Source organism: Chiroxiphia lanceolata, chromosome 2 (assembly GCF_009829145.1).
Source record: "Chiroxiphia lanceolata isolate bChiLan1 chromosome 2, bChiLan1.pri, whole genome shotgun sequence".
Lineage (NCBI taxonomy): Eukaryota > Metazoa > Chordata > Aves > Passeriformes > Pipridae > Chiroxiphia > Chiroxiphia lanceolata.
In genome coordinates this window covers 14,764,924-14,784,934 of record NC_045638.1, presented here as the reverse complement: position 1 = coordinate 14,784,934, position 20,011 = coordinate 14,764,924, and the positions used below count along the sequence as shown (strand labels likewise).

General features: G+C 43.0%; 2 protein-coding genes and 1 long non-coding RNA gene across 5 annotated transcripts in view; 2 read left to right on the top strand and 1 right to left on the bottom strand.

The window, feature by feature from the left end:
- The window catches only part of CNKSR2 (connector enhancer of kinase suppressor of Ras 2), a 207,560-nt gene extending 198,484 nt beyond the window's left edge, over window positions 1-9,076 (top strand). For both annotated transcript variants that reach the window (XM_032680902.1, XM_032680900.1), the window contains 2 exons: window positions 3,309-3,505; window positions 6,545-9,076. In XM_032680902.1, coding sequence (XP_032536793.1) covers window positions 3,309-3,505; window positions 6,545-6,760 — 413 coding nt within the window. In that variant the 3' untranslated portion in view covers window positions 6,761-9,076. The remainder of the gene's footprint in view (window positions 1-3,308; window positions 3,506-6,544) is intronic.
- A 543-nt stretch (window positions 9,077-9,619) lies between these two features.
- On the bottom strand, window positions 9,620-12,856 carry KLHL34 (kelch like family member 34). The gene has a single exon (XM_032680903.1). It carries the CDS (start codon window positions 12,014-12,016, stop codon window positions 10,229-10,231), a length of 1,788 nt encoding a protein of 595 aa, XP_032536794.1. The 5' UTR covers window positions 12,017-12,856; the 3' UTR covers window positions 9,620-10,228.
- A 189-nt stretch (window positions 12,857-13,045) lies between these two features.
- LOC116783459 lies at window positions 13,046-19,148 on the top strand. Of its 2 annotated transcripts, XR_004355693.1 has the most exons (4): window positions 13,046-13,473; window positions 17,052-18,571; window positions 18,898-18,964; window positions 19,101-19,148. It is a non-coding gene; the product is annotated as an uncharacterized LOC116783459 (long non-coding RNA). The 2 variants fall into 2 exon arrangements; XR_004355692.1 differs by lacking the exons at window positions 18,898-18,964; window positions 19,101-19,148 and having other exon boundaries at window positions 17,052-18,637.
- The last annotated feature ends 863 nt before the right edge of the window (window positions 19,149-20,011 follow it).

Here is a 20,011-nt window from a genome sequence, read left to right as displayed (position 1 = left end):
TAAACGAGCCATTAACAGAGGCCTTATTCTTCCTTAACGAGACAGCCCTGCTGTAATAGCATGGCTTGCATACAAACCCACCAATTTAAAAAAAGAAAACATGTTTTAAGCTCAGCCCTATATCTAGCAGAATACATCAGATGCTTTATGGTGCCAAGGGTTTCACCAACACCTACAGGAAATCAATCAAAGGCTCTAGCAGAAGGCTGAGGGAGGGGAGATGTGCTTGTAATCTCATTCCCGCCTACTGAGAGCCATTGAGAGCAGCAGCACCACCACCTTCAGTGTTTATCTGGAAAATATTAAGGGCTTGGGATGTGTTTTGCGTGATGCCCACTGCCCTCTCCCTCACCTTGGGTGGAACAAGGCAATGTCTTGCCCTCTTTAAAGCTTCCCCAGCCTCAGCAGCAGCAAGGAATTTAGGGCATCTGCTGTTTTTCTTCCCTCCTTTTTAGCAAATCCCATTCCCTTTTTGACTTGCCGCTCATAGCTACATGACTCAGGCAGTGACAGGGTCTGGGGTGGCAGCCCCAGCTGAGTGGATGTTCTGATGCATTCCAAAGACCCTCTGTCACTGTTCTGCTGCCTAACTCAGCTTGTGTCCTGCCCTCACAGTCCTGTACCTCTTCCTGTGCAGTTTCAGAGCTGTTCTCATCTGGGACGAGGTTACAAGTCCGCTGTACACAGTCCCTCTGAGGCCATGTTGAGTGGTGGCTGCCTGCCCCAGGAGGTGAGCCCTGAGGAGCACCAGCCGTGCAGATCCCCAGGCTAGCAGCGTGGGGAGGGAGGGCAGGACAAGCCCCCCAGCAAGGAGTTTAGACCCACAGGGGACATGTTGCTATCCAGATTTATTAAAGGCACTTGTCATCCAGGACTGAACCTTAGGGATGAACTCAAATGCTGTCCTTCGCCTTGGTGCAGAGCTTTTTCCTTCCTTTTCCTTTTTAGGAAGCCATGGGTTTTTGATGGCAAGCCTGGATGTGGTGGCTGGTTGCCACTCCAGGCTCTATATCACTCTAGCAAAGTGAATGCAGATAGCATGGAGTCAGAGTGCTGGCTTGCTTCTTCAGCAAGCCATCCCTGTACTAACCCCCTGAGTGTACAACCTTTGCAATGTTGCTGGGGAAGAGGCACCTGAGGAAAGATCTTTTGCCTTGCATAACAAAAGATGAGAGAGAGAGCAACAGATGTAAAATACTCCCTGAGAAGGGTTTTATTCCATTGCCCTTTAGCAAATCACATCAGTGTTCAGCGATATGAACTGATAGAGATCCCAAACTTCAGATCCAGTGCTGCGTGGACTTTTTAAAAAAGCATAAAAATCAAGACCACAGGAGATTTTAACCACTCTTTGAGTATTCAGCTACTGAATGTTTTGCCCTTTAGACATTAGATGGTTTAATAAGAAAGAAATTGACAAGAAAGAGAAATGCATATAATTTCTCTTTTCCTTTCAGTCCTGACCACCACTGACAGTGATGAACACAGCTTGCCCACAGGGTAGCACACAATGGGAGAATTTAGGGAGATCTGTACAAGCCCACAACACTTCCATCAATAAAAATTCTCCAACTTTTTTTCTTCTATATCTCTTCTATATCTCTTTTAAAAAAAAAATTAAAATGAGTTCTTTAAAAACAACTGCCAAATTAATAAACTGATGAGAGATACAGCTAGATCAGTTGCTGATCACACAATTCTTGGATTATATAAAGATCTATACAAATGCAAACACTTCTTGTGATGGGGTGAGGAGATTTGGGTTTCTGGACTTCTTGCTGAGCCTGAGGTATAGTATACTATGCCATACTGCATATTATGGGCTCGAATGGGATGTTGCCTCAGGTAACTCCTGGTGGGCTAGAAATGTTGCTTCTAAACACGAATTGTTTTCTCTTTTGGTGATCGATAAAAAAACCTCTAATCACCTGAGGATACTGAAGTTCTTTACTTAAACATACTTCAGTATGTGCTAAACTTTCAACCAGTGGAAATGACTGTGTCTCGGTGCAGGGTCAGTCACAGGGTAAAACTAATGCTAAAATCAAACAACCTTCCTACAAGAGCTTTCATGAAAGCATCCTGAGGACACAGGCACCTTGAACCAGAAAGATGTACACCAATGTGAAAGCCAAGACTGGGTGAGAGGATCCCAAGGGCTCTGGAAACAACCAGAAGGCCATGGACTGGCAGTATCTGTTACATGAGCACTTGTGTCAGCATGCAAGGGGCAGCAGGGACAGAGCTACCTGTCCCACTGGCTGGTTGCTCCCCAAGGCTGCCCTGGCTTCTCCTAGTCACCACTCTGCTAATCCTGGCACTTGCAAAGTTTGTATGGAATTATCAAACAGTTTCCTCTAGGGGAAACAGTGTATGAGAAGCTGAAGTGATTTGATGTGAGCTTTTGATGAACATTTCAGATGCTCATATCAGAGTAACACTTCATCCCCAGCTTTTGCTTTGTTTTGCTTTTAGAGAAGCAAAGCATTTCTTTTTTATTTTTCCTTTAAAATCCTTCCAGTACTAGTTAGAAAAAATATTTTTAAACCTACAATAAATAAGTATTTCTTACATTTATATATTTTTGCATATTTTGTATAGTAAATACATTGTTCATTTTTAAAAACCAAACTATGGTGCAAACAGCTCTGATTTGGTTTGCCATGCTGCCAGGTCATGAACGTGCAATCATATCCAGTCTCTAGTCTGCTGCCGAACCTTCAGGTAATAGCAGAGTTAAAAACCACCACAAGTGACAACAGTACTGACTATTGAACAACACTATAGAGTATCCAAAATAAGTGGACTTTTCTAGAAAGGAAAATTACGTGTCATTCCAAGGCCGCCTTCACAAGCATAATCTTGAGTGCCATTATTGTCATTTTCGGGACAAGATCTGATCCCTGATAGCTTCCTTAGCAGGATGCTTCCAGGGCTTCCTTTTCTTGTAATAATGAAGTCGCCAACACTATTTAACTGCAATACCAGAGACCTTATTTCTGGCAGTAAGTCACTCCAATATTACCACACCTTGCACTGTTTCTCTTTTTTCCCCTCATTCTCCCTGGGTCAAGATTTTACATTCTTGAAATTATTTATCCCTTTCCTCTGAAGGCAATAGCAAGAAGGAGCAGTCACAGTACTTTTTTCTGGAACTTAGGAGGTGTTAAATATTCTCCTTATGGTCTAGTTAAACCTGTTAAACGTTTTGTGAAGGTTGATAGGTCTTCATATAATCACATTAATGATGCCTTGTTCCTTTCTCTATTTTTTCCTCCTTTTTTGTTTTTCCCTTTGTCTCATTACAGTTGAAACTATAGAGGAAAAAACAGCAGACTCCTTGCAAGATTTGTACAGAGCCTTGGAGCAGGCCAGCCTGTCTCCTTTAGGAGAACACCGGATTTCCACTAAGCTGGAATATAAGAAATCTTTTGTAAAGAGATGTAGCGATCCAGTAGTCAATGAAAAACTGCACCAGCTGCGAATTCTGAAAAGCACTTTAAAGGTGAGATAAAAGAGGGAGGAAAAATCCTACCCCAGGGTTGGATTGGGCTGTATTGTAAGCAGAGATTATTGTGTGCAGCTGGAGTCCAGGCTGAACCTGGTGTGAGAAACAAGGGAGACACAGGGGAGCACTGCTTAAAAAGCAGAGAAAAATATTCCTGGGAGAACAGTCGAAGTGAGGGGATCAGTTTTTATTTCTGCACAGGTTAAATCTCAGTCAGCTTCTCCTCTAGCTAGTTTAACAGAATTTGATACCAAATTGTTGGAGAAGACCTTAATCCTGTTTTTGTCCCTGAATATTTTCATTTACCAAAATACACTCACCCTGTAATTGCCGAAGTCTAAAGTTAAGCAAAGCCAGCCTTTTGGAAAGGAGCAGTATCTCTTGCAAGACTCGATTATTTTCTATTTGATGAGCTTGTTCCAGGACAAAACTGTGTGCTTGCTTTCTGTATAAGCTGGTAGAATCATTGTATTTAATCATTAAAATTGATTAAATAAATAGTGGTAATGATAGATATGAAAATTTTTATGGTTATTTTAAATGTACCACAACTCATTTAACCTCCTTGTCAGATTCCTTTGTTTGTTACAGCATTCAATTCTGTCCTGATAGAGATTTCAGCAAACAATATGCTGGATTTCCCCAGGGACCATGTTAACTATATTAAATTAACATGTTTTAAGTCACCAGATAATTGTACAGTGCATTTTGTAACAGCTTTCATCAAAGAGGGCTTTATCAACATTAATTAATTTAGTTTTCCATCACCTAGAGAAGCATTTAAGCAATATTATTTTCATGCTGTGGGGCCCCCATTCTGAAAATAATCTTACGCATGCTTAACTTTCTGTACTGTATTATATCATCTCATTGAAAATCATCTCATTTGAAGGCACCTTGCACTATTATCTGGGTATGTGAGTCTTTGCAGGATTGGAGGCTGGCAGAAAAAGTCAAGATGCAGAGGCTTTCCACATGACTTCTAGAAGCCTGAGAGACTGAAACAAAATCACAATACTCTCAGACACGTCGGGGTGGCAGGAGGTTCACACTGTGGCTGTGCTTTTGCACCCTGGCAGGCTCACTCATACAAAAGCTCTGGTTCAGCATCAGCAGCTTGCTGCCATGCTGAATTGTCTGTCTTGTTGGTATTTATTGGTACCTGAGATACATTACACCAATGGCTTCCTGCAAATGAAAGGGAAGTCCAAAACCAGCGTAACCTCTTGACCTTGTGGATGCCTGGTTTTGTGCTTCTCTGGAACTTCTTTCTTTTGGACCAAGCAAACACAATTTGTTCATTCTCTGTCCATGAGCCATATTTTCTAAACCTGTTGCCATTCTTGTTTATACCATGATTTGCACAACTCATTCTTAAGTACATGACACCAATAATTGAAAACACAAGGCAACAATGGCCAAAGACAGATAATTACTGTGTCTTGTGTAGAACAACAATGTAGAGTGGCACATTCTTGTTTTGCAATGACATCATGGTAACTCATGATGAGTTTCTAGCTCCATTATAGCCCAGAGCTCCACCTCTGCCATACTGCAGGTAGTCATATCTACCAGTAGCTCCTGCTGTTACCTAATCAGTTATTCTTTTTATCAGTGCCTTTGATTTCTCCTTTCTGAATGCAGGCAGTTGCACTGGCCTGTTGGAGCTGGTGTTCTGAACTCTCCTTGAATTTTATCCTACATAAAAGTAGCCTGAGACAGCCCTCCAAACTGCTTCTAGCTCTTGTCCCATCTTCTAAGCCCTTAATGAAAGACCCCTCTACTCTCTCCCTGTGATAAAACAAATCCATTCTCCTGCCACTGAGTATAAGCTATATGGATGGCAGTGCAGGGGTTTGGGACCAGACACAACCTGTGAGAAGCAGGTTATGGTAGTTCAAGCAGAGATGATTTCATTTCCACTGGTCATTGTCAGCTTGCTCCTCCGTTTCTGAAAATGAGTATTCTGGCAGGTAGTGTTAAATAGCTGCTATTTGCAAAGCATGAAAAATACTTTTCTACATACTGCTTCTGATCTGTCCCATCAACGTGGGCTTAATATTTCCCCTTACCACGCTCTCCACAAAGATTTAACATAGTATGGACGTGGAAGATATGAGTCAGAAATGCGGAGTGTGAAACCTGGGTGGCAGGGAGGTTAGAGGGGAGATTGCTGGTGACCATAACATTCCTGCGCAGAGGAGTACTGCTGGAAACATGTGTTAACTCTGCTTCCAAGGCTTTTGTCTGTGGCATCCAGCTTCCACCATTTTCAACAACTGGAAATGGCCACGGGTATATCTGAGGCTTACTCTGATCCATACTTGCTACCTGTCAACTCTCTTATAAAGTAATCACCAGAGAGTGATCATGATACAGTCACATCCCCTGCCTCAATGATGCATAAGGAGGTACCAACAGATATGCTATATTTTACCTTTTTCTGCCTTCTCTTTGCATCTGCAGTGGTAGCAGGCAGTTGCAGTCAGCCACACCATCACATACACTAGATCTTTAGTGGAGATGAGTTGTCATTAACACGGGATTCCTTGCACAAGCCTTTGCAATGTAGCTCTCAGATGCCCCCATGAGAAGCCTGGTAAAAAGGCTTAGGTGTGCTGGCAGGCAGAGGGGCCATGTGTCTGCATCCCACACAGTATTTCTGATGCTGATCAAGAGCAAACAGATGGCACTGTGTTATGTGAAACCCACCTGGAGAAATGCAAGCAGGTAATAGTAAACAGTACAGAGTTTGCTTTTTCTTGGGCTGGACAAGGGGCAAGGAGGGGGAATAGGGACTGTTTCTGAGGATGCTGGAAAAGGCGACGGAAGCCCTGGCCTCACAAGGTAAGGTGTGATACCCTGTAGAAAGGGTGTCCTGTTTGTGAGCAGTCATATAACTCATAGTCCTTGTCCTTTTAGGGGCTCTGTGTCTTGAGTTTGCACCCCTCCATTCTCTCCTTCCACCCATGTGATTGATATTTTCAGTGACTCATCACTTGTGTTAACTCTCTACTTTTTCCTCTTCTCTCACAGGCCAGGGAAGGAGAAGTAGCCATTATAGATAAAGTTCTGGATAATCCAGCTTTGACATCTAGAGACTTTCAAGAATGGAAAGAAATGTACCTCGATCTCTTTACGGACATCTATCAAAGCAACACCCCGAGGGACTCTGTTAATGGCTCATCTGAGGTTGATGCCCTTATAGCCTCCTTAGCACACACTCACTCTTATATAGAAACGCATGTATAAAGGTCTCTCTTTTTGTCCATTTGCTACACTCCAGCCCTTTACTGAAGTGCATAAAGTAGTTTTTATATCCATATGTGAGAGCTCTAGTAAATTATATTTTAATGTTACTCAGCTGTGTGAAGTAAACCTTCAATGGTCAACAATTCCACTTCTTTAATGAAGATTTGTATATTTTATATGCTACCAACGCTCAGCTTGTGTTTACTTTCTGTGAATTAACAAACATGATCTTTAGCTATTAAAGAAAAGGATTTAAAAGCATTTTTGGAAGACTGTGGCCTTCATACAGGAAGTTCCACGTGCTAAAGCTTTTGTTATTGGTCATTTTACAATGATATTTTATATTATATAATTCCAGTATTGCATTGCATTTTTGGAGTGCAGGTACTATTTTGGTGGTGGGAGAAAACCAATTTTTATATTTAATGAGAAACTCTAGGAGTTTTCTTAAACAACAGGGAAAAAGTGTAATGCAGTGTATATGTTTCAGTTTTGTCTAGCACAAAAAAGGGTGAAAATCAGCAAAGAGAAAAGGACTAATGTGAATTTAAATATCAAAAGGTTAGGTCTTATTTCCTTGTGCTTTTTTAAAGCCTGTTGCTGAGATTTACCATCAGTGCAAAGGGATGATAGTTTGTATTATAATTAAAACAAAATTGTGTGTTGTCTCTTGATCACATTAGGTTGATTTAAAAAGAAAAAATTAGTCCAGGTACTGTGATTGATGATGCTTTTGCACTGAAGGTGTCAGTATAATGTGCAGATTTTGCAAAAGGGAAAATGTAGCCTTTGAACATCCTTGGTAGCAGCGTTTCTTTTGCCCAGAAAAGCAACAGTGGAAAAGGTTCCCAATGAAATGCTCCAAATCTGAGACGCTTTGAAGATTCCCACTATAGAAAAGAAGTGAATAGGATTTTTCAAGTAGTTTCCTATGTGTTTTCTGAGCTGTGAAATTTGGCTGTATTGTATGCAGGGAAGATGTATCATGAGAGCAGAGCTGAGCATAGAACCTGAAAAATAACTGAGGAGTGAAAAAGCCTCTGGTTTGCCTTTGAAGGGGAAGGGATGTCTCTGGGTTCTGCTGAGTTCACAAGCCAATTAAAATGTTTTAAACTTCCATGAGATTTGAGATCTGCTGGAGACAGCCTAGTGAATATGAGTGGAAATGGCTCCTTAGAGCCTGGAATAAAAGTAGGAGGGAACTCTTAAGTCACATATTTACTTTTTATGGGCTTGTTTTTGAAAAGTCATCAGAGCATGATAAAATATTTCTGCTGCTCTTCGGTATTTTGCTGCATAAGCTAGGACTCATGACATGATCTAATAATGCTCATGTGCAAAGGAAAAGCCTCCTTTATACTTTTTACAACGAGTTGTACTCTTAACCAACTTTAGACTATTGCCTGTACAGCTCAGTGAATGTACTTTAAACTTTATGAGCTCTGTTATTTCCTGGCAGTTATATCCATGAAGGGATGAAGGAAAGAATGGACAGATTTATCTTCTCTCTCCTTCTTTCTTTATTTATTTTATTCCTCTCCTTCTCTCCTCTTTTTCTCTCTCTCCCCTTTTCTCTTTTTCTTTCTTTTCCTCCTTCTCCCCCTTTTTCTTTTCCTATCTTGTTATTGCATTTGGATTGCAAATGTTCTGCAGATTTTGCACAACTGTACAGAAGAGTGGCCTTTCTGTAGCCCATTTTCAGTAATCCTATATCCAAGTCTATATGGCTGACAAATCATGTATTAACATTTGTATAGAGTTCTGGATTCAGTGTAAAATTTGTACTATTAGAAGAATATTGTTTGTATAAACTGGACATTTATTTACTGCATGGGTACTGACTTGTATATTAAATTTGTGAGGTTTTTGTAAATTTCTCTTAAAAAATGCTTGACTTGAAATGGATTGTGCTATTGTTCCAAGCATTTAGATCCTCTTGCTATTGTTTTACTGGACCAAAAGTAAATATATTCATATGAAAAACTCTTTATATCTGATGGATGTATATGCACATTGTGTAGTTGATTCCTTGTCAAAACCAAGGCAGTTCAGAAGACTTAGATCTGTTGCTATGCAACAGCCATTCTGCCTGCACTTTACATTAGTAAAGTTAGCTTGATTGCTTTAAAGGTGAAAATTAAACATTACAGTTTTTTAAGCTAGTCTAGTGACAAAGAACATGTGTCCTCTTCATTGTGCTGCCTTCTTTTAAGAGTATTAAATGTTCTTCTATATATATATTTTTATTGTATTAACTCTCAGCCTAGAAAGGGAACACTGTAAAATGAAGTACAATAAATTTAGCTTTTAAATGAACGTTTATGACTCAATATTCAATTTACTCCATTTTGTGGTATCTGACCATTTTACCTGCATTTCACAGCTCCACGTACCTTTATGTACCTCTGTAATCCGAGTTCGAACTCTGCCAGCATGGCCAAAAAGGGCTACTGCTGATTCATATGTAGGCAGACAGTGAATAAAGACTTCTGAAAACCTTCAGTTACCTCCCTCCCCTTTTTACTGTTTGATGAAAGTAAACATTTTTTACTGCAGGATTCTCCCATGTACCAGTTCAACAGCTATGGACAATTTTACCATTATGAGCAGGTGTGATAAAACACTGTTCGTTACCCAGGTAAAGTGTCAAGGCATTAGTTACAGCTTGTTACTCTTGTGACAAGCTTCTCACAGTCTGATAATAAGTATACTTATTCAGCTCTGGCCATCTAAACTAACATAGGGTTTGGGTACAAATGAAAGGTACAGTACCAGTAGATTACCTCTTTAAAATGACACAAAATAAGCATCTGGAAAGCATTCTACAACAAAGGCCACTGAGAGAGAAATGGCTTCTATCAAACAAACACTGTTTTAACTTATGGCTGTAACTGAGTCCACATAGCAAAAAATCCATGCTTTCTGTCTGGTAATTTCCTGCTGGTTAGCGAAGACATTCTTGCCTACTATGTAGCATATCAAATAATACCTTTTCCTTGACTACTAATTCTTGTAGGCATCAATTTTCTAGTCTTTATACAGCTCACTTTCATTTTGCTTAGCCATAGCATAAAAACTCAATAGCACTTTACCAACTGGGAAAATTACCTCTGATTAAGAAAACAGAAAAGTTGGATTATATTTTTTAATATATTTAAAATATGACTTGCAACACCTACTAATTTCTATCTAGGTATTACTCTTCAAAAGTCAAGGATTATGATTCTCACTGATTGCTTCTAAATATGCTGCTCGCTACATCCCTGCTCAGTGAGATCAGCTTCTGGCTCTATAAATCCTAGCAGTGTTCTCTGTGCTGGAGCCAGATTTTCTTGCCTGTTTTCACCGAGCATTTGGCTCATCCAAGTAAAATTCTACTTTCTCCCATTCAGTGCCACTGCAGTTTTCTTCTCCAGGACCGCTCCACTTGCTCATCTCCTGGGATGGATGTTCCTCAGTGTTATGAGTTCAGCAGCTGGGCAGCTTCTTTTGCTGGCTGTCACTGTCCCACTCGTCAGCCATCTCAGAGAGCTGGAGCACGGCACACTGCAGCCCACACCAAGGCAGAGGGGCTTTGCAGATCTCCTCCCAGCCATCATTGTCAATGTCGTAGCCAACCACGTCTTGCGTGGAGACTTCCAGCGAGTTTTGCCATTTCTTTCCCCCAATAAGAAGAGCCGTTTCCTCTACCACTGCCAGGCCATAGGAAAATCGATCATAGACCAGTGGTCTTAACCGGGTCCATTGGTTTTGGTCAGGGTCATACCTTTCTATTTCAGAGAATGGTTCATATAATCCTAAAAAGGTGAATATGGATTCCCTGATTGTTGCCATCTGATGCCCAAACCGAGCAATGCTCATTGGGGCTCGTTTCATCCACTGCCCTTCAAGTGAGCTCAGAGAATATACATCATTGCTTGTGCTGGCTGGGGCTGAGTACTTGCCCCCAGAGATGTATATAGTGTTCTTGCAAATAGCACTGGCATGGCCATGTATCTTGCATGGCAATTCCCTGACCTTCGTCCACCTGTCCCTGCTGATATCATAGACTTCCACAGACGAATGCAGAGATCCATCTTCACCCCTTCCACCAATGGCAAAGATGTCCTTGCCTAAGACACAACAAGAAAACTGGCATCTCTTTTCCAGCATGCCTGTGATTTGGGTCCACGTGTTAAATCTTGGATCATAACGATGGACTTTGTTCGTAACCAATAAGATCTTTTCAGTTCTAGCATCACCCAGGGAACTATTTTCTATTTCCCCACCCAAGACATAGAGGAAGTTCCCCACCACGCACACACTGTGGTTCTGCACCCTGTCTTGCAGCTGTGTGAGAGTTCGCCACTTGTGATTGTAAACATCAAAGGCCACCACGTCAGTGACAAGCCCCTCACTTGCTGTCCCTCCCCCCAACAGAATGATCCGAGTTTTCTGGTTCCTCAGCGCAGTGGACTTATCCTGCAGGACAGGCTGTTTGAATACAGATGTGTGATAATTTATTGCTTTAATGATCAAGCACTTAATACCTGCTGAGAGGGACACTTCTGACTGTGTGTAGGTTTTTCTCAGCTCTTCCACTGGGATGAGACCATATCTTATGTGCTCTAAAAGGCTGCTTGCATGATCCAGCCTGGATTTATCCTGCTTCAGCCACAGCAGCACAAGATTCAACAGGCGGCTTTCTTTCACCATGGGGAGATCTGGTGATTGAATCACTGCTAGTAAAGACTTGAAGTTCAGCTCAAGAAGTCCTGACAAATCCAAGTCCAGCAGTTTCCAGACATTATTGATAATGTATTTTTCTGTTGCTGCTAAGGCGTCTGGCAGATAGAACTTCCTGGCCACATTGGCAGAGAAGCAGCAGTTTTCCAAGGCAAGATTGTTGATTAAGTACTGATTGCACAAACTGATAGCATCCGTCACTTGCAAGTAGCTTGCAGCTTCCAAAGTGTCCTCCAGGCTTTCAAAGGAAAGGGGCAGCAAGGATGTGTAAATGAAATCCAGGATGTGCTGGAGACCAGTAGGTGAGACAACTTGCAGATGAATGACACTGGCTTTAGACTCTTGGGTATAGCTTTTGAACATGGCTCGGAAGTAGTCGCTGGAGCATGCCAACAAGGACTTGTGTGCAGGGAACTCGTTTTCTTTGACTTTCAGCAAAATATCGCACAGAAATCCCTCCGATCTCAGGCTCTGGTACTGGGCAAGCACGGCGGTGCAGTGTGCTTTACAGTAGGACAGGAAGTAGCTCATGGTAGAAAATGCAATGCTTTCCCGTTGAGTTATTAGAGCTAAAATGCAATTAGATATTGAAGCAGCTGCCTTACTCAACAGCCATTGCTTGAATGCCCAGCAGACCTCCAGCTGTTAGAGAAAAGCCCAATCAAATAAAAAAACCCAAAACCAAAAACAAAACAAAAAACTCAGTCTCTTGCCTGGCATAGAGGGACAGTTAGTAGATTTGTAGTGAATTCAATGCATTCCTTTATAGAAAAAACAGCTGAATGTCATAACAGCTGTAGGATGCTTACTGTTCTCGCCTCCACAACTTGTGCAAGGATGAAGAGTCCGTGGTTGTGCTGAGCACTTTCTTGGCTGGCCATCAGGTGACAGATGAGGGAGCTAGATGACAATCCCAATAAATGGCCCTTCGTGTCTGCTCAGCTGTGGCCCCCGACCCTTCTTGCTCCACAGGCAGATCAAATTGATCCTCTCCGGCTGTCAGCACGTGGCTCTGAGCAGACACAGATGAGAAGGGAGTGGTGGCTTTTCTCCTCTTGTTTGTATTGCAAGCTCCAGCCAGTTTAGACCTCGTCACCCCTAGGACAGGAGCCCCCTTTTTGTTCTCTTTCCACAGTGTCTTGGGAAGCCTCAGCTGAAGATCAAATCAGTGCCCAGGGATTATTACGGCAGCATTTTCTAAGCCCATAAATCTCTCTCCGGTAGGCAATAAGACAACCAAAATACCGTGATTAGTCACTGGTTCGATTTGACATGCATTTCTGGGCTCTCTGCTTCACGTGACACCTCTATAACTCACAGCTACCAGAATAGCCACAGGCTCATTCTCTCATCCCCCTTGCCCAGGAGCCAACCCTGGGCAGGTCTGGGCGGGCGGACAGAGGAGCTTCCACTGACAGCCACAGCCAAGGCAGCTGACTTGGAATGACCTGGCTAGAAATCACAAGGGTAACACAGTCGCACAAAGTGGTGACAAAAATAGATTGCCCCAGTTCAGCCATAATAAACCAAAATCTGTTTATAGAGGAGGCTTTGCATAATTGTGCTCTCAGTTAACAGCTGGGAACAAACCTGGAACCCCCAGGGATGGGCTGGAGCTGTCTCACTCAGCTTTCTCACTTTTAGTTTGTCCCAATTAGAAACACTTACACAGGGATTATCCCTGATTTTCACCTGGGTACTTCAGGATCTAATTTCTACCAGGAATAGCAGCTCTGGGCAGGCTACACATTCTGACCTCTTAAAGCTTGCTTTTATTTTTTCTTTTTTTCTTCTGCATAACTCTGGGTGCAGATGTTCAGGAATCTCTTCCTGACACCTTTCTTTCCAAATCAAACACCCTCAGGACTTGCAAACTTTGCCAGGGTTGATAAATGCCAGATAAGTTCTCTGCATCGTAAGCCAGCAGACCTGGGGGCAAAAGAAGATCCCACAGGACTGAAAAATACCACCGTTTGCTCAAGCCCAAGGTAAAGCCTTTTTACTGTATTTGCTTATATTTCTTTATGTGGTGTCATGAAATTTTGGCTTACCCCTGTAATCAAGGGCTGTTTCGGAGATGACTGGATCCTAATGTGGATCGTGCATGCTGTATGACTGTTCTAGTGAGCTTGAACTGTCTTGCTAAGCAGACTGATACCTGCACATGATCTGCTCTGTTTGTCAGGAAAGACTACAAAAACATTGTTCTTCATTGCTGTATAGTTCTGAAAATTGATTTCCTGCTTGAATCCACTTTCTATAATGACATTATAGACCATAAATGGGGATTTTATTAAAAGATCTTCCCCTTTGCTAGCAAAATGACATGTATGGGCAGTAGTAATGAAGGAGAAAAGGGATGCTTGTTTCTTTTTCCCAGTGTTTTTGCCTATGTCCAAGTTGGGATGATGCTAAGATATTTCAGATGTTAGCAAAGTTGTGCAAACAAGCTTCTGTTTGATGCTTTCCTGTTTGGGAGGTAGAGACCAGAGACCAGGTACCTCTGTCACCCCTGAGCAGTTATATGTCCTCTGATGAGAGACCAGGCCTTAAATGCTCCCATTTCTAGAGATATTACTTTCCCCATTTTAACCCCATAAGGTACCAGATTTCAATAACACGAGGTGCAGATAAACCTCTGCTGTTTTCAAACAGCAGGCAGTTGCTGTGCCATCGCAGTTTCCCTGGGAGCCTGGAGGTGAGGCAGGGGAGCACAGGGGCTGCACCCACAGCACAGGTCTGAGTTTGAGGAGTGTTTCGGCAGCAGTTCTGGCATATGCATCTCCTGGCATCACCTCCTCCTCACCAACAGACTTTATCCTCTATCAGCCCTTCACTTGTGCTACCACGACTGCTCTGAGGTGGGAGGCTGGGAGGTGACACAGCCAGGAAGTGATGCACAAAGAGGAATGAGGAAAATCCAAAAATAGAACAGCAGAGAGGTCTCTCTGGCCCAGGTCAGGCCCTCGGCCTCCCTCACTGTGTGACCTCCCAAGCAGATGTAGTGCCCCAACCCACAATGCAGCAGAGGTGACCCACTGTCTGAGCAGTTGGCTGGGGACCCACCAAAGGGAGAGACCCTTGCCACAGGACACCCATCTGATGCACAGAAACCAGGCTGGTCTTCTACTCTTGAGCCATGTCCAACAGCTCACCAGAGGTGCTAGAGGGTGTATGCTGGTATTGCATAGTAGCTGGGACTGAGTATATGTATTTAAATCCTGCTTCCCCTGGATCCAGGTGTACCAGAAAGAGGTCAGAAGTATGGCTTGGCCAACTGAGGGTATTGCCAGCAGCAGCCAGTATTAACTCCCCCACCAAGTGATGCACTCCCAGACAATGTGCCTTTTCCTCTCCCTCAGAAAGGCCAGGCCAGGTATTGATCAACCTTACACTGACTTTGCTGGCACTTGTGAGGTGTCAGCACAGCTCCTACTGCAAGCTCTGTCACTTCAGTGAGGCCAAACAATGCTCAATCTGAACGTCCCTTCCTGTCCCCAGAGTGATGCTGTGTTAACCAAACCTGTGTTAACCAAACCTTGCTTTTCAAATGAATTCCATACATGGGCTGCCATTTATACAGGTCAGTTGCTGGCGCTGATTTCACTGAACTGATTTAATACCAATGCCGGATAAGCAGATTTGTTGTGCTATTCCCTCTCAGACCTGCTTCATCTTCATGGGAAGTGGGCTAATAGAAGTAATGAGAATAATGATCCTTATAAAGTTGTTTATTTGTCTGGAGATTTTTTTTTTCTTTGGCTTATAATTGAAATGAAGTCACATCCTTTCCAGTTCCCTGCTCTAGAGTGACAAAAAAAAAAAGATTATCATTATCAAAATGAGTTTTCTCCCTGCTCCATTTTTAGGCAGTTAGCCTTGTCTAACTAGGGAGCCTGCTCAGCCAAGACCCTCCTTTGTCAACAGACAAATTATCTTCAGGCAGCAGCTCGGCTCTTCAGCACCCTTGGAGGAATATTTAATGTCCATTAATAAGAGAGCAGACAGTGACTAAACAGCTAACTTACGGATCTCAGCAAGAGATCTAGCACAAGGTGGGATGTAGTCAAACCATGTTCTTATTCTCCTCGGCTGCAATTTGGAAGATCAGAACTAATGTTTGACTCATTAGATGGTACTTAAAATTAGGAAAATATTAGTGTTTCAATGATGTTGATTTGTTGGGAATAGATAATATATTTTTAATCATGTGTATCATTTAGACTTTAGATTTAGACTTCAGGCTTTCAGTATATTTTCTGTTCAAGTCATTGCTCTACTACACTAGGTGGTCTGCAATAAAAAAGAATAGTCAGAGGTGTGCTGTGGAAAATGTTGGCTTCCATGTTTGCAGTTATTTTTTTCTTATACAAAGCTGAAAAATGGCCCAAATTGCAATGACGTGTTCAGTTTAATATTGCAAGTAGGCCATCAGTTAATAAACAATTCAGCTACTATTGTAAATTTCCCAATTATTTTTTTAAGAGTCAAATTATAGAAGGAGTTGTACAAGTAAAATTAGACTCATTAGTAATAAGTGGCTTACTGTAAAATATTCATTACAGAAATCCACAGCGGATGATTTCTAAGCTACATTTTGTTCCAAAAGAAATTAGTTGAGTCTGGAGGACAAGAGAATAAATGCTTAGGGTGCTCCATAATGTACCGCATGAACAAATATAGCAAAAGTGAGAAAAATTATGAATGTAATAGGGATGATGTAGCATACAGGTTTTCTAGAAACTACTAATCAGAAAGACTGTATTGATTTAAATTGTCTTGGAAAAATCTTTGGACTAGAGTCTGTTCTTCATCCTTGAATAATCATTCACAATAGTATTTGGGTCAGCCCATCTATTTAAAGCAAAGGATGTTTAGCTGAGGAAAGCAGTCCTCAAGAACAAAACAGTAAGAGGCAGGAATTTTCTTGCAGCTAAACGCAATATCTGGTGAGATCATATCTGTTTATAAAAGCAAAAGCAAGTTAGCAGCTTGGATGAGGTGGGTTTAGGTCGTGGGGTTTCCGTTTTGGCAGGGGGAGGCTGGAGATGCATGTGGCTTTAAGCACTGTCTGAGTGGTGCCCACCAGGACACTCTGTCCCTGTGAGCTGAGGGAGCAGGAAATCAGCATGAGGCAGTGCACCCACCAACCCACCAGAGAAGTCTGCAGACCCTCAGCACACTATATCCATCCACGTGCCACCTCAGAGGAGTCTGTGTCTGGGGACACTGCTGGCAACAAGAGCTTTGTCTGAGTGCAAGCCTCCATCTGCCACTGGGTAGAAGAGAGGTTTAGCGCGAGCAGGAGTCAGAGCAGGGATCCCAGCCAAAGCCTGCTGCAAGACCACATCTGCTAAGCCATGGCTGCATGGCAGTGGAAAAGAGGAATAAAGGAGGAAATATGATTGGCACTCCTGGTTTGGGGGTGGCCATGTCCCAGTTGGGTTATTCTAGCACTAACTACACCTGTGTGAGAAAGCGTCCTGTGTCAAACTGGAATAACAGACTGAAATAACAGGCTTCCAATCAGCCAGTGCCTCATTTACTTCCTCTTCCTTTTTTTCAGGTTTCCTTTCATTTGCCTCCCATGAAGACAGATGTTACAGCTTCCATTGCCCTCTCAATGGATTAGACATGAGCTTCCCTGGTGAACAAAAAACGAGTTGGAAAAGTTTTTAACTTGGATTCCTGTTTCAGAGCGACTGCAGTGGGATGAGTCAGGCACTGCAGCTGCAGGATAATGAAGGAGAATGTGTATTTTAATGAGCCCATTTCAGAGCAGATGTACTAATGGCCTTCACAGCACTTCACAGCTGAGGATGGAAGGCTGCTTGGAGTTCACCTGCTCCTGTGATGGCCAGGTGGCACCAGAGATGCTCTACATTGAGCCCTGGCTTTCCCCTGCTGGGCAGCCAGCGTTGCCTGTGCTGCTGGTGGGGCAGAGAGGGACCTGCAGCCCCTGCCCAGGAGTGCCTTCACTCTGCATCCAGCTCAGGGACACCCACAGCCACCTGTGGCTGCTGCCTTTGCTCAGCAAAGACACGTGCAGCCCTAACTGAAGTGGCTCTGCTCATCGGTCACTTCTGCATGTGTGGAAGCCCCCCTGCTACAAAAGCAAGATTTCTGACCCCCATGCAACACTCCTGCCTCCCAAAGACTTTGGGGCTGGTTGAACTGAATTTCCAAACTTTATTTGCTTAAGTACATGTAGTGGCAACAGCTGCAGCTTCAGGCTGTATGACCACTAATGGCAGGAGGGCTGGGCTTTCACTGGATATACCCACCCACAGCAGCTCCCAGATCTGTCCCCACTGCAGGTAACTTAGTCCACTCTGACATGTTTTCTGTGGTGATGCGTGCTTCCAGTACAAAACCAGTATAACTGGGATACACACCTCAGGTCTAAGAAAATGATAAGGAAATGGAGACTGGGTCCCCATGGTTCGATGGTCTTTTAATGCATTTCCTTGTAACTAGAATGAGGATTCGTTTTTATGGGGATAGAGAGGTAAGGAACAACAGGTGCTCTGGGACCACAGAGGAGAAAACACAAATTTTTCTCTATTGGGACACTATATAGCTGCAGACTGATAAGATCTCTCTGAAATCAAGGTGCTTTACACATAAGCTGGTTAGGATTCAGCTCTACCATCCTCTTTGATTCCGTAATTCACGTTCAAGCAAATGCTCTCTAAGACATAGACTGTTGGTTAGCAAAGGTTACAGTGTAATTAGCTGCTGTTAGCGCTGTTACTCTTTGAGACGATGACAGCCTGATGTCTGCACTCAGCTTATCACTAAAAGTGTTCCTAGAGTCTGTACACTATGTCATCGTCATTGTCATTATTGTTAGCAGCAGCAGCATGTTACCTAGTGACTTGGACTCAGTCCTGCCGTGATCTGTAACTCTCAGGCTTATCCTCGGGACTGAAAGGATTCCATCTACACCTGCTGGTCCTTCTTCGTTTGCTCACAGGCTCTCAGGTTTGAGAGTGGGAGAGCACCCAGGGCCTAGCACTGAGTGAAGTGCAGCTGGAATGAGTTGGCATGTGCTTGAAGGATAAAGGATGGATGACAAAGCACCAGGTTTGTAGAGGGCATTTTTCTTTATGACTTCTGACTGAATAAAACCATGCTGGAGTGCGTCAAAGGTATCGATGGGATGTGTTTTATTTACTGTTCTAACCTTCATGAATTACTGAATGGTGCGTGACTAGCAAGCCTCACCAATCATTTGTCAGGCTGATCTCAGAACCAGACCATATGGCAGAAGGTACTTGTGGCCTTGCTCACCAAATAGGAAGAGAGACATCTCCCTGCACACCAGATACAGTCTTTAAATTCCACTCCTGAAAGAAATTTCTAGGGTAGTTACAGGAACTGGACTATATATGCCAGGGTTTTTTCTCCAGGCCAGTCTTAGCAGACCCTGGCTTCAGTCATCTCCCCTCTTTCCCTGGTGATCTGGATGCAAACTGGGTATGTATATAAGCTGTGGATAGCAGAGAGCCAAACCTCTTATCCCCAGGGCACTCTCCAAGAGCTAATGTACTCATTTTTATTCCCTTTTAGAGTTCTTATGCCAGCAATAATACAAATATTTATTTCCTCACAGAAGTGAGGAAAAGTCTGCCTGCCCAGAAAAAGTCGTGCACAAACCAGCTTGAAAGATGTAGAGATACTGACTTCTGTATTCAGCAAGTTTATTTTGGTCTCATCTGTCTAAGATAAGGATTGACATAAGTGACTCTTGAAGGAAGTGGTTATGCCCTGAGCCCTGGCAGTGTGCACCTGGCATGACAGTGCAGCATCATTTTCCTGCTACCATAGCAGAGTTTTCAGGGGCCCCTTAGATTTTGCCTTAAGTGGAGAAGTCATTGCTCTATGTCAGCTCTTCTGTCACACCAAAGAAATTAAATTGTAGACAGGTGAAGAGAAAAGCAAGCAAAGAGGACAAAACAGACTTGAAACATGTGAAACCCTTTGGGAGGTAACATGAAGTGTGAAACGTCTAAGACCAAAACACCTTACCAGTACTGCAAGACTTACTTATCCATTGGTCTTACAGGTGGCCCATCCCTCAAGTGCACTAGGTCTTAGCAGAACCATGGGACTTGTCTCACATTAGAAGTCAGCAGCCCTTGGATGCACCAATCCAGCCTTGCCGAGGTGCCAAGCAATGCAGCTGAGGCAAGCACACACCCTCCTGAGTAATGCAGGTCAGCCAGAAATGCCCACTCAGGAGGACTGGCAAAACTCCTACTGCAGCAAAGAGACAGTGGCTATGGGAGTGAGGGTGGGGAATATGCCTCAGCAGGATGCCACGCTTCTTCCAGAAAATCCTGAGTCCTCACAAACACAAAACTAGTACAGTTGCATCCTCCTCCTCCACTCAAGGAAGCAGTGCTGATACCAAGGAACCTTCTCTGATCACAACAGCAGTCATGTCAAAGAGAAGGATGCTAATGAGAGCTGAAGTTAAATGAGAGACGTGGTTACAATGGTGTAAGTTTGATATCCTACCAT

What these genes read in the sequence shown, in the direction of transcription:
- KLHL34 (XM_032680903.1), bottom strand. Translation starts at nt 12,016, where the DNA reads ATGAGCTACTTCCTGTCCTACTGTAAAGCACACTGCACCGCCGTGCTT.